Raw genomic sequence first — 14,404 nt, 5'->3', positions numbered from 1 at the left:
CTCCTGTTCTCTTCCTCTTGCTCGTGTATGTCAGGGAGTCATGCTGCAAGGAGCATGAGAAATGCAGCCTGACTGACTGAGGGGAGTGGGAAATTGCCATCAGGCTGGAAGCACAGGGGCAGGGCAGTTAAGCTGGGCTCTTGGAGGTAGAAGCAGAAGCGCTGTGCCACACTGAGGCCCACACAGAGCCTCTCCACTACCTAACTCCAGGAAGAGGCAGCTGAGATGAAGCCATCAAGGCCAAGAAGGGCCACAACTCCAGTAACTCAGGGCTGGCACAGGCTACATGTCCACTGCAAGTGCAGACCCATCCTGTGGCCTGACGAGAGCCACTGGGTAATGCATGAGGGGCCTCTGGCTGGTGGCCCAAGGAGGTAACTCATATACTTGGTCTGATTACAAGGGACAGAGGTCAGAAAGGGGAGACAGTATTGGTCCAGTTTGCCCTCAAAAGCCCAAAACAGCACTGCCTTGAGGTCCAAGAACGGAGAGTGTCACAAGAAAGAGTCAAGACAATTCATCCGCCTTCATTTAGTGTCTGGTGGAGGCTACCCTCAAGTCATAAATGGCAGGGGACACACAGGTAGCAAATGCCAGGGAGGAATAGGAAAATAATGACCTGGACAGTGGAGATGGGGCATCAGGAGAGGGTGATATTGAGAGCTTAGGGCTTACGGCCAGACAATGTGGGCCAAGTCCTGGCTCTGCCACTCTCAAGTTATGTGACCCTAGGCAACCTCTCAGTGCCTGCTTATTCACTGGACCATTACGACCATTCATTGAGATAATGCATTAAAATGCCTAGCAGAGTGCCAGGCACAGAAAGTAGACAGTAAGCAGCAGCTCTCATGATCATTCTTAGGAAAAGAGAAGAGTCCATCCTTAACAGTCCAGAAGCACCTCTGCTGGGAGGACCACCAGGCTTGCATTAGGCAACCCCCTCATCCTAACAGTATCAATGTCATCCCTCAACAGATCAGCCTCAGGCAAAGTGGGAATGGGTTTGTGAGCTATGTGCATCAACATGCCCTCCCTCTGCAGATCTGAGGTGGGGATTTGCAAATTAAGTAGAAAGACACTGCAGTTTACAGTAAGTCATAAGAAAAGACAAGGAAAGAATAAAAAAGCATAAAAAAGAAAGCACAGAATCAATAATATGGCACAAGAATAAATGAGTATGTAAAAGTATTCCCCTACTAAAAGGCAAGGTCTCTCATATTGGGTCCAACTAAGTGCAGTTTTCAAAGATCACACTTAAGGCAATCTAAAATATCCAATCCCAAAATATAGTCAAAGATTTATAAAATGAATACAAATGAAAAATTAAAGAGATTTCACAGAATTATTATCGAAGAAGTAAAAGCAATTAACAAACAGAATCAAGATCATTTTGTATGGGACAGTGTACCATAAACTTCCAATTGTTATAAACTACTATATACTAAATAATGTAAGGCAGAAAGTATTTGAAATGCAAGGGGAGTCCAACATTTATTTCTGTACTTAATAGACTAAGTTATCACAAGTTAATCATTTAAATACTCTAATGAAGTTATAAGAGTAATATGCAAGATTACTCTTCTTTTTCAGCACCCATGAAGCACTTACAAAAAATGATCTTATATTAAACTACAAACGTCAAACATTTGTTAAAACCTAGAAAGCATTTATGCCACATATCCCAAAAACCATGTAAAAAAAATTAGAAGACTGTTTTTAAAACCCAAAGCTGCTCATAGCAGTGTGATGTATGATGGCCAAAAAGTGAAACAATTCAAATGTCCATCAAATAAATAAATAAAGCATGGTGTCCACACAATGGAATGTTATCTGACAATGTGAAGGAATGAAGTAGGGATTATGTTCCAATACTTGGAAACATGATACTAAAGGGGAAAAAGCCAGTCATAAAAGACCATATACTGTGCCATTAAATTTCCATGAAATGTCCAGAATAAGCAAATCTATATATAGAGAAAGTAGACTGGCAGTTGCTGAGGGCTGGGAGTGAGAGCAGAAGAGATGTGGCCAGAAGGAAAAGGGAGTAACCACTAACGGGCATAGGGTTTGTCTTTGGGATGATGAAAATGTTGCAAAATTGTGTTGATGGCTGCACAATTCTTTGAAAACTACTGAACTGGACCCTCCAAATGGATGGGACATAAATTCTAATCTCCATAAAGCCACTTGAAAACAAGAAGAAAATTCGAGCCCTTAAAAAAATGAAAAAAAAAAAAAAAAACCACTTCTTTAACTATTACTTGGATAAAGGAAAAACTGAAACTATAATCACAGAACATTTAAAGAATATCACTGAGAAAACTGTATCACAAAACATGCAGCAGCTATCAGGGCAAAATGTATGCCCTTAACTGTTTTCCAAATTAAAGAGGAAAAAGTAATATTTATACAAATGAGCCAATAATACAACCAAAGTAGTTAATAGAAACAACAAAACAACATAAGGAAAACAGGAGAGATGAACTATAAAAGACAAAGCAGAAATTCCATATTTCATCAAATTTAGGACATCATTCTAAAACACACTGTCGGGGATCCCTGGGTGGCTCAGCGGTTTAGCGCCTGCCTTCGGCCCAGGGCGTGACTCTGGAGACCCGGGATCGAGTCCCACATCGGGCTCCCTGCATGGAGCCTGCTTCTCTCTCTGCCTGTGTCTCTGCCTCTCTGTGTGTGTGTCTCATGAATAAAAAAATATTTAAATAAATAAATAAAGGCCCTTCCGGGGAGCCTGGCTGGCTCAGTCGGTTAAGCATCTGTCTTCCTTTCAGGTGATGACCCCCGGATCCCGGGATGGAGTCCCACCTTGGGCCCCCTGCTCAGTGGGGCGCCTGCCCCTCCCTCTCCCTCTCCCCCTGCTCATGTCCGCTCGCTCGCTCTCAAATAAATAAAATCTTTAAAAAAATAAAATAAAATAAAATAAAAAAATAAAACACACTGTCATTTTATGTATAACTAAGAAAAACCACTGCCAATTAAACAACATCACAATGCTTTGTTTGCCATCAATTGAAAGATGCATCCCAACTTCAGAGGTGCTAAAATGTGGAGACAAAAAGCACATTTTAGGCTGACATAATATAATAAACTAGAAAGCAGAAGGACAATGTGACTGATAAATACAAAGTCTAATTCTCTGGGAAGACCAACAGACATACCTCTGACAAAGTAAACGAAAAAAAGAAAGAGAAAACAAAAATGCAAACTATCAGCAATGCAAAACAAATACAACCATCCACACATAAGAGGCTAAAATTTATAGGAGAATATTATATAAAACTATGGTCAAAGAAAACTAAATGAGAAAAAGAATGCTATGCAAATACTTTTTAAAACTTGGGTCAAGTGGACAATTTTCTACTAAAATTAAATTTCCCAAAATGACTTTAAAAAACTTGAAAACAGGGGTGCCTGGGTAGCTCGGTTAAGCTTCTGACTCTTGATTTCAACTCAGGTCATGATCTCAGGGTTGTGGGATTGAGCCCCACATTGGGTTACATGCTGGACATGGAACCTCCTTAAGATTCTCTTCCTCCTACTTCCCCTCCCCCACTCGTACTTGCGTCTCCCTCAAAAAAAAAAAAAAAAAAAAAAGGAATTAGAAAACAATTTTCATGGAAGGCATTTGTAAGTTATCAAAAACATATCTCCAGGAAATTAACACTAGATCTCTGAAAATTTTAGGGAGCCACTTTTATAAAACTTTAATTTCCCTCGTTATTAGTACTATTTTTAGGTCATAAAAAGGTATAAATACTTTTTCATAAAATTAGCATGACCATGAAACCCAAACTACAAGAAGTATTTTTCACCTATCAAATTGGCAAAGAAAAAAATGAGAGCGAGAGAAAGGAAAAGAAAAAAAACCCCACACAGATGAAAATACACAGTGTTTGTTTATGTTGAGAATATGTAAGTTGCTACAGCCTCTATGGAGAGTGTTTTGAAAACAAAAATAAGAAAGCAAAATTCTACATACATTGTGACCCAATAATCACACTTCTAAGAATTTATTGTAAGAAAATAATCATAACTATATAGAGGTTTTTGCATAAGGATGTTCCCTGCAACATTTTAATAACAAAAATGTAGAAATAACCTGTCAATATTAGCAAATTCAAGTTTGGCAAATCCATGCATATGGGGTTTAATAACATTAAATATTCACTATAAACATGGATTGTTATATGTACCCAAAAAATTAAAGGACATGATGCAAAACAGTGATTAGATCTATGTGGGATAATAAATAATATGAATTTTCTTCTCCTAATTCTTGGCAATGAACATGTATTATTTACTAATCAGAAAAATCAATAATTATTATAATTTTGTTATTACAAATCTTATGGAATATGCTAATAACTCCCAGAGAACCAGAACAGAAGAGTTTTGGCCTGGGTTCCCCAGGTTCAAGAGGATATGGATGAACCATTAAGTCTTGTGACCCCTCTAGATTGTAGGCTGGGGAGGTGTGTGATTCACAGGTTACTTATATAAGAAGCAGAGTATCCCTTGTTTCAAGGCCCTCAGTGAGGTTCCCATTCTTGGGAAGTATCAAAGACCTGTTCCAATCCTAGGAGCTAACCAATTACCTCTTTATCCATGGTCCACACTGCTTCTAGAAAATTTCTCAACTAGAAACTTTGTAAAAACATCTTATTTGGCACTGAGAAGGTTTCTTAATAAATAAGCCAATTCAGTCTCCTACCTAGATAGGGAATACTGGGAACCATCTTCAGGCTTCGAATATATTCCCGGGTCCGCTTGTAATTATCTTCTTTAGACATCAGGTAGTCCAATTTCTCAAAGGTGGTCTTGTCTTTCCGATTCAAAAGCTGAAGTGAGAAGAAAATACAGAGTATGAGAGAGAAGTGAAATAAACCAGAAGCTTTAAAAAAAAAAAAAAAGGGGTAACTGTGCACAAAGACTGAGTGAAACATCCTAAACAATGTCTGCTGTGTGCCGAGTCCTGGGCACAACTCATGATTATAAGAGACTGTTGTACGCAAAAATGGAAATTTTTGATGGCCTTGATTTTGTCATTTTTCAGAGAATCTCACACTTGTAAGACATCCTCCATAGTTACCTAGTCACAATTCTAAATGATACCAGAATACCCTGCACCAGTACCTGCTTCCGTGGGTGCATAGAAACAACAGCAAATGGCTTACAGGGTGAAGCCCATTATAGACGAGAGGTCCCCCAGAGTTACTGCATTGCTACATCAGGTCTCTCCCTGGTCCATAGCTTCTGGCTCTTTCTTCAGTATCGTCACTACTGCCAAAGGCCCAGGAAATTAGACATGGCCCACTCGTGTATGTTGTGCCTGCCCAGAGCCAGGCCACCTCTCCAATCTACGCTATCCCAGATTCCTTGTAGTTTATAGCTGTGTCATACTTATACTATAATTTTTTTTAAAAATATTTTTTTTAGTTTTTTTTTTTTATTTATGATAGTCACAGAGAGAGAGAGAGAGAGAGAGGCAGAGACACAGGCAGAGGAAGAAGCAGGCTCCATGCACCGGGAGCCCGATGTGGGACTCGATCCCGGGTCTCCAGGATTGTGCCCTGGGCCAAAGAAAGGCAGGCGCCAAACCGCTGTGCCACCCAGGGATCCCCTTATACTATAATTAAAAGAAGCCAAACTTCTTTTTCATATGCAGTCATCTACGAGGTGACTTAGTTAAGCAAAGTCAAGATGAACAGGTACCCATAGCCACAGGTACATAAAGATCCTTTTGGACGGAGGTCTCTAGTATGTAAAGCTTGGTCTATAGTATGTAAAGCTGGGTCATCAGTGAAAAGATGGTCACTGTGCTTAAGGAGCCTTCTTAGTAGGAAGGAATAGAAATCTGAATTCCTGCTTTTCTAGACTTGATGCTAAGGACTCATGTTGTGGTTGTCCTGCAAGTCCCAGGTTAAGACCCAGTGCAGGAAATGGCAATAAGGCTCCTTAAATAAAATGGCTTTGAGGATAGGAGTCTAGGCTGGGAGACCAGGCTTCACAAGAGGATGTGGTCACTCAGAGAGGGTCACTCAGAGGGTCACTCACAGAGGGCTGGCTTTGGCATGGCATGTGGCTGACGTTGGGAGCTCCCCCAAGTTTAGCTTCCAGAACCTAGTGCCTCTGGGATTTGAGATCAATGGCTGATCCCAGCAGGATATATGGGGCATCCCTGGACAAGCTTGGTTTGGAGGCTCTGATGGTCTATGCAAAGATGTGAGCCTGCAGCCCTGCCACATCCACCAGACTAAGTAGGCCAGTGTTCAAATGCCCTGTCATGCAACATGGAAAAGTGGAACAGTCACTGTCCAGCACCAGGGGATGCAGGCCTTTTGTACTCAAGTAACCCCTTTGGGTTTAGTACAAATACAGTGCAATTCCTAGGACCTCGGTTTGCAAATCCCTGACTCAGGCCATGTCTGGTACATCAGAGAGCCCAAACTGCTCTGAGCAGGCCCTGCCCATTACCTTTATCCTTGGCCTTCAGGGTCACAGAGGATGTAGCCAAACCACAGCCCAGCTAAGCAGTGACAGTTTAAGGACTTCAGGGAAGAGAGGCAAAGAATAAGCTGGGAAAAAAGGTTCCAGTGCTGAAGAAGTTAGAGAATAAATAGCAAGCTTTTCTTCCCCCACTGAGAAATTCAGGACACATCAAAGAAGAGATGCTACACAGATGCTAGGAACAATGGTTGCTCAACTGGCTTGTGAACTGAGGCTGCTCTTCAATATCATGTAAGCAAATGCATTTGCTTTTTGTACACCACAACATCTAACTCATCTGACCTTTACAAAGCCCGGTGACAAACACGGGGCCAAACCAACAGGTTCAATATCACAGAGATAACGTGACTTGTCTGAGAATCCTTGGGAATGTGACTCAATAGAGGAGAGGGGTGTATATTATAGCAACGTGGCAAGCAAACAGAGACCAAGAACCCAGACAAATAAATAAATTATGGGCAAGGGAAGTGTCAAGGAAAGCTCTCCATAGAGAGGAGTACTTGAAATGAACACTTGAGGATGAGAAATTCACCAGAGAACAACATACACCCAGATCAGAACCAGATACTCTTGGTTTATGTATACAATGGAATATTCCTCAGCCATTAGAAATGACAAATACCCACAATTTGCTTCAAAGTGGATGGAACTGGAGGGTATTATGCTGAGTGAAGTAAGTCAATCGGAGAAGGACAAACAGTGTATGTTCTCATTCATTTGGGGAATATAAATAATAGTGAAAGGGAATATAGGGGAAGGGAGAAGAAATGTGTGGGAAATATCAGAAAGGGAGACAGAACATAAAGACTCCTAACTCTGGGAAACGAACTGGGGGTGGTAGAAGGGAAGGAGGGCAGGGGGTGGGGGTGAGTGGGTGACGGGCACTGAGGTGGACACTTGACAGGATGAGCACTGGGTGTTATTCTGTATGTTGGTAAATTGAACACCAATAAAAATTATTTTATTAAAAAAAAAAAAAAAAAGAACCGGATACTCTAGCTGTGAACTGCTCCATTGTAAAGCTGAGCAGATTCCTCACTCTGTTGCCCAGGAAGTCATTACTAAATACAACCTAGAACCCCTCTGAATTCATCCAGCAGTCAAACAAACCCCTGTTATCTGCATCCCCTGCAGTTGAGCCATGCTGCCATCCAATGCTTACACCACTGGTTCTCTGGACCCCATTCGGGGACTGCCCATGTCTCCCGCCAAGTCTAGCCCAGCTGTCTAGCCTGTCAAATGCTTCTATGCAAGGTACCACAGAGGTGATCAGCCTATCATCTGTGTCCTGACAGATGGATATGACCGGGCCACTATAAGGTTAAAGACCTGGGGGATGTTCCTGAAAAATCACCCTGCACAGTGACTTCAAACCAACAACTGGGGTTCTTTAGCAGAGTGAGACAACGAAAGGCAGCCACATTTGTGTGCTCCCTAAATTTAAAACCAGACTCCTCCAGGTCACACCTCCCTCTGTTAATCTTGCCTCTATATACATACTTCCTACCAACCCCCTCACGACGCCTCCCCCACCCCACCCCACCTCCACCAACTACACATATTCACACACACATCCAGAAGGGCTGGATCTGGTTAACTTCACTCATCTGCTCCATTCTGTGCCCACAGATAAAATTTAGGATGGCATCAGATTTCTAAGTAGTAATGCACAGGATGCCAGAAGACTCAGAACATCTATTTCCCATGCATGTATTTGAAAACTACTTGAGAACCTCTTCTAGCAAAATAAAGGAATAAACCAAGTAAAGGAATGTATGGGATATAGGAAACAGTGGAGCCAATCCAGGAGTCTCTGAGATAACAGATAAACAACAGGCCTTCAGAATCACTGGTTCACAGAGTATCAGCCCTGGAAGAGACATCTCCAGAGAAAGAGATGGCTCACATTGTTTGGGGTAGAAATAGATCTATTTATTATACATAATAAGAAAATTAAAATAAAATAATTTTAAGATTTTTATATATTATCTAAAAATCTTGTAATATACTATAAAATATGTTTATTATACATAATAGATAAAATAATCTAAAAATTATATACTTACATATTTTACATAATTTTATACAATTTTATATATATATAAAGTTGAGCCTTGAATAATACAGGGATTAGGGAGCTGATCATCCACACAGTAAAAAATCCAAATGTAACTTTTGACTTCCCCAAAGCTTAACTACCAATATCCTATTGTTGACCAGCAGCCTTACCAAAACATTAATAGTCAATTAAAAAATATTTTGTATATGTATCATACATATACAACTCACGACCCTGAGATGGACCTTAGCACAACCAAAAGTCAGATGCTTAACCGACTGAGCCACCCAGGTGCCCCAGTAACATGAGTGTTTCTGAAGAAAAATAGAAGGTATTCAGGGAAACTACACCAACAATCATCATATAAAGAAGTCAACAACAGGGATCCCTGGGTAGCGCAGCGGTTTGGCGCCTGCCTTTGGCCCAGGGCGCGATCCTGGAGACCTGGGATCGAATCCCACGTCGGGCTCCCGGTGCATGGAGCCTGCTTATGTCTCTGCCTCTATCTCTCTCTCTCTCTCTCTCTCTCTCTCTCTCTCTGTGGCTATCATAAATAAATAAAAATTAAAAAAAATTTTAAAAAGAAGTCAACAACCATTATCTAGAGTGAGTGGATCAAGAAATTGTAGCAAAAGCACATTGTTGGAAATGTGACAGAAACTACCAGAAGAAACCACTAAATGACTGGAAGTGGTTGCCTCTGGGGAATGAATGGGGTATAGAAGGACAGATCAATGAGTCTTAGTTGTTTCACTAAGCCTTGCCATACTTAGTGATTTTTAAAATTAATGTGCATGTATTATGCTGAAAAAAATTTTTAAGACTTATTTATAAATAACAGCATTTATTCATGCATGTTTTAAACTTTTATTACAACTAGAGCCACAAACTGAAAACCTCATGTTAATCGAGGATCCTTGAGATTTCAGACTTTAAGGGAAGCCTCAGAAAAGAGCCATCAAAACTATATAGAAGAACATAAATTACTTCCCTGCCCGAGTCAGGCAAATCCTGAAAGCGCTCATGCTCAGGAAAAGAGGTAAGAAAATAAGATCAAGGAAGAATTCACTAAATACAACAGGCAACTTCACTTCTAGCAAAGCTGAGAAGCCCTGAGGCACCCTGAGATTTCTTCCACAATATTTATAATGACTAGGATTAATTGTGCAATTACATGTGTCTCACTCAGCAAACAGCAAGTCCCATGAAGACAGCAGCAATGCTGGCTGTGTTTGTACCACCATTCCCCAAACCTGGTATGGTTCTCAACACAAACAGCATATTGCCTAAGTATTTGTTGAATAAAAGAATGGAAAAACTAAGAATAACTTGAAAATTCAAATCCTTATAAAATTCTGAAAACTCCAGTAACTGTTCAGTAAAAGAAAAAAATAAAAGCCAGGATTATGTACTATTTACAAACCACAAACAAGAAGAAACCATTTGTTAAGCTATGTGATGAGGCCAAAACTATACTGAGAGGAAAATGCATGGTTTTAAACTCTTTTCAAATTAAACGAGTGAGAATATAAATGCACTAAACATTCAACCCCAGAAGCTAGGGAAATGGGGGAGAAGAGTAAGGGAAATCAATTAGTAGATAAAAATAGAAATCAAGGGGCTTCTGGGTGGCTCAGCTGGTTAAGCGTCTGCCTTGGGCTCAGGTCATGATTCCAGGGTCCTAGGATTGAGTCTGCACTGGGCTCCCTGCTCAGCAGGGAGCCTGCTTCTACCTCTCCCCACTGCTCATGCTCTCTCTCTTTACCTCTGTCTTTCAAATAAATAATAAAATATTTTTAAAAAATAAAATAAAATTAGAAATTGATTATGTTATAAAACTAAATGCCAAAGTAGACCCAAGAATTACTTTTTATATCAACAAAACAGATAGACCTTCTCTACAAATAGGGCAAAAAGCAAAAATATACAACATTAGGATTAAGAAAGAGTCTGTGACCACAGATGCAAAGTACACTAAAATCGCAAAGTAAAAATCAAACAATACTGATATTACATAGAGACATCTGGGTGGCTCAGTGGTTAAGCATCTGCCTTCAGCTCAGGGCATGATCCTTGAGTCCCAGGATCGAATCCTACATCCGGCTCCCTGCATGAGCCTGCTTCTCCCTCTGCATATGTCTCTGCTTCTATCTATCTCTGTGTGTGTGTGTCTCTCATGAATAAATAAATAACATCTTTAGGGGATCCCTGGGTGGCTCAGTAGTTTAGCACCTGCCATTGGCTCAGGGCTTGATCCTGGAGTCCCGGGATCAAGTCCCACATCAGGCTCCCTGCATGGAGCCTGCTTCTCCCTCTGCCTGTGTCTCTGCCTCTCTCTCTCTCTTTCTCTCTGCCTTTCATGAATAAATAAATAATTATCTTTAAAAAATAACATCTTTAAAAAATACTAATATTTCATAATTTTCATGATGCCACATGTCAGCTGCATGGGATAAATGGGACTTATAAACCACAGGGTCAAAAGCCAGGAATATCACAAATCATGGTCAAATGGGTTGCTCGGAAATTTCCCTTATCATACACACTCTGAGAACCTACATGTGGCACTTGTATTCAACTAATGATGAAAACTTTCCTCATCTGGTAAATAGTTCAAATCTGGGAGCTGTCTCCATGGAGGGAAAAAGAAAAAGTCCCTCCAAATCCTCTCTATGAGGACACTGGTATCTTGTTCCCTCGCCTTGAGAGAGTAACATTTCTTGATACGTGGAAATGCTTTTCAACAAAGAGCCTGTTGCTCCAAGTATGTTAAAACTGGCTCAAAATTCTATCTCAATTCCAGTGTCTACTGTTGGTATGGAAAGAATTTTTAGTGCCGTTGACAATCTATGGACCAATGGATTCATCAGACAGAGTATGAAATGAATAAGGAGTAAGGCAAGGGCACTTAGGAGAAGTCATTTTTACCTCTTTTGATACAAACTATCAGTTTCTGAAAAACAAATTACCAAGTCACATGTCTAATGAAAACTATTAGCAATGGAGCCTGTCATTAAGTAAAAAGAAGGGAAATTTGTGACTTGGAAACTTAGGAGGTGTCGGGGCTAGCTGTCTGTCTCCACTTGTCTTTGACTAAGGCTATGTGAAACTCTGTACAGGTAGAAGTTAACTTGCGGAAAATGTAGTCATGCCAATAATGCCTGTCCACAGAAAGGCAAACTATGTCTCAACCAATGTCACTGATTTTCACCCAGGGAATACTAGTTTTGTACCCATTAAAAAATTTATTTTGGCATTCCTTACATAACTATGAAAGTATAGTGTTCCGGATTCTCTTTTGATAACATCTTATTGGTTATAAGATCTTATGGGTTCTCTCACTAATTAACGAGTTAAATAAAATCTTTGGCAAGTATTCATTTTATATCTGTGTGAGTCATGAGTTCACCTTTAAAGAAAACTTATCCTTTAACAGTTTACATGTACACACACATATACATACACATACATTCACATACATACATATGTAATGTATAATCTTATAGGAAAATTTTTATCATGTGTTTCCAAAAATTTTGCTACATTTTTTTCAATTGTGCTCATAGTAACCCCAGGGAGATACTCTCACAAAGCCCCAAAAGTAGAGCCAGAAGGTTAAGATTAGTCCCCAAATGGAAGTTTGCCAAGGGCCCATCCTTGGTCTAGGTGGGTGAGGAGTCAGGCATCAAGTGTATATCCCCATTTGCCCAACCTGGTTGAACAATGAAAAAGGCCTGCTGAGACATGAAGAGTCAGAAATAACACAAGAGGACTCCAGAGAGAACAAACTCCATTATGAGGAGGACCTTCAGGAAGAGGCAGTCATAGAAACAAGTCTTTAAGGATTTCAACCAGCAGAGACAGGGCTGGAGAGACCCTCAAAGCCGAAAAAAGAAAGCACTAACAGTGGCCTGGAGGTAGGAACACTCAAGGGAGCAGCAGCATAGCAGACATGTTGCTTTGGACAAGACTGGAGAGGTAGATGCACTGCTATGTCTACTGCAGCATTATTCACAATAACCAAGATATGGAAGCAAATTATAAATCTATCAACAGACAAATCAATAAGGACAACGAAGTATTTACATATAATGGAATATTACACAGCTATAAAAAAGGATGGGGTTATGCCATCTGTGACAACAAGAGTGGACCTACAGGGTGTTATGCCAAGTGAAATAAGTCAGATTGAGAAAGACAAATGCCATATGATTTTACTCAGAAACCAAATTAATAGGGATGCCTGGGTGACTCAGCGGTTAAGTGTCTACCTTTGGCTCAGGGCATAATCCTGGAGTTCCGGGATCGAGTCTCACATCGGGCTCCCAGCATGGAGCCTGCTTCTTCCTCTGCCTGTGTCTCTGCCCACCCCCCGTCTCTCTCTGTGTCTCTCTCATGAATAAATAATCTTTAAAAAAAATCTAAAAAAATAAAAAGAAACCAAATGAATAAACAAAGAAACAAAAAGCAGAATCAAACCTATAAATACCAAATTAATGGTTGCCAGAGGCAAGGGCATTGGGGGGGATGGGTAAAATAGGTGAAAGGAAAGGGGAGATACAGGCTTCCAGTTATGTAATGAATAAGTCACAGTAACAAAAGGCCTGGCATAAGCAATATAGTAAATGATATTGTAATAAGCATTATATGGTGACAGCTTGTAGCTACACTGGTGGTGAGCACAGTATAATGTATAAACTTGTTAAATAACTATGATGTATACCTGAAACTAATGTAACATTCTATGTCAACTAAGCTCAAATAAAAAAATTAATAATAATTTTTAAAACACTAGAAAGGTAGTAGAGAGATGGAAACTCGCCGCTTGGCAAAGTATGTTTTTAATGTTGCCATTTGTAAACCATGGACAAATGATGACCATTCTGATTACCTGTTCTACTCTTCTGATACTTCCAGTCAACTTGTAAACAGGATATCAATCACAAGCAGCTAAGAGTGAACAGCAAATACTAATCAAAGGGGAAAGAATGAGCTGATTGTGGCTGTGTACGAACAGGAAATTCCTTTGGCCAACTCTTGCATCTCTTCCGCATATGACTTCAGGCACTAAGTTGCTGTGTTGCTGGCAGTAGCAGATGCCCCACTGGCCACAACTGAAAGGTTTATGGTTTGTTTTTTGAGGTCAGGAAGTAGGTGTGAAGTAGGTATGAAACCTTTCAATATTTGCTGCTGTTGCCAAAATGCCTCTACAGTGTCCTCTACACTCTGCAAATATGCTCACTACCTGTGAGCACTCTTTAAGCACCATACTCTCAAATATAAGTTTCCCTCAAAAAAACACCCATCAAGGCTTTCCAATCCTCTTATCCCAGCTCTGCATCTCCCCTGACTCTCAGGGACCGCTGGAGTTCAAAGTTAGGAATCCAGATGATGGTTAAAAATTGGCTGACAGGGGCACCTGGGTGGTTCTGTGGTTGAGTGTCTGCCTTTTGCTCAGAGTGTGACCCCAGGTGCCGGGATTGAGTCCCACATCGGGCTTCCTGTGGGGAGCCTGCTTCTCCCTCTGCCTATGTCTATGTCCCTCTCTGTGTGTGTCTCATGAATAAATAAATATTTTTTTAAATGGCTGACAATATATGCATTATTATAAAACTGGGGGTGGTGAATGAATGTTCAAATGGCAGGTTAAAAAGAATGGCATCAAAAAGGTTATATTGGAACTTCTCACTTTGGAGGAGTGGTGGGTGCAGAGATTCCAACCAAGCAAGTGGTGGGGGAGTATGAAAAAATGGTCTTTAATCAAGAAAGTGAAGACACCAGAGCTGTTCTGAGGTGATCACCCCAGCAGTGCTGTGAGTA

General features: G+C 40.5%; 1 protein-coding gene across 12 annotated transcripts in view; it reads right to left on the bottom strand.

Annotated features, from left to right (window-relative positions):
- Nucleotides 1–14,404, bottom strand: part of RALGPS1 (Ral GEF with PH domain and SH3 binding motif 1) — a 295,262-nt gene that overhangs the window by 155,505 nt on the left and 125,353 nt on the right. For all 12 annotated transcript variants that reach the window (XM_077850727.1, XM_077850726.1, XM_077850724.1 and 9 more), the window contains one exon: nucleotides 4,730–4,856. In XM_077850727.1, coding sequence (XP_077706853.1) covers nucleotides 4,730–4,856 — 127 coding nt within the window. The remainder of the gene's footprint in view (nucleotides 1–4,729; nucleotides 4,857–14,404) is intronic.

The sequence above is a fragment of the Canis aureus genome, chromosome 16 (genome assembly GCF_053574225.1).
Source record: "Canis aureus isolate CA01 chromosome 16, VMU_Caureus_v.1.0, whole genome shotgun sequence".
NCBI classification, from domain to species: Eukaryota; Metazoa; Chordata; class Mammalia; order Carnivora; family Canidae; genus Canis; species Canis aureus.
The sequence above is the reverse complement of the archived record's forward strand: the minus strand, read 5'-3'. Positions and strand labels throughout refer to the sequence as shown.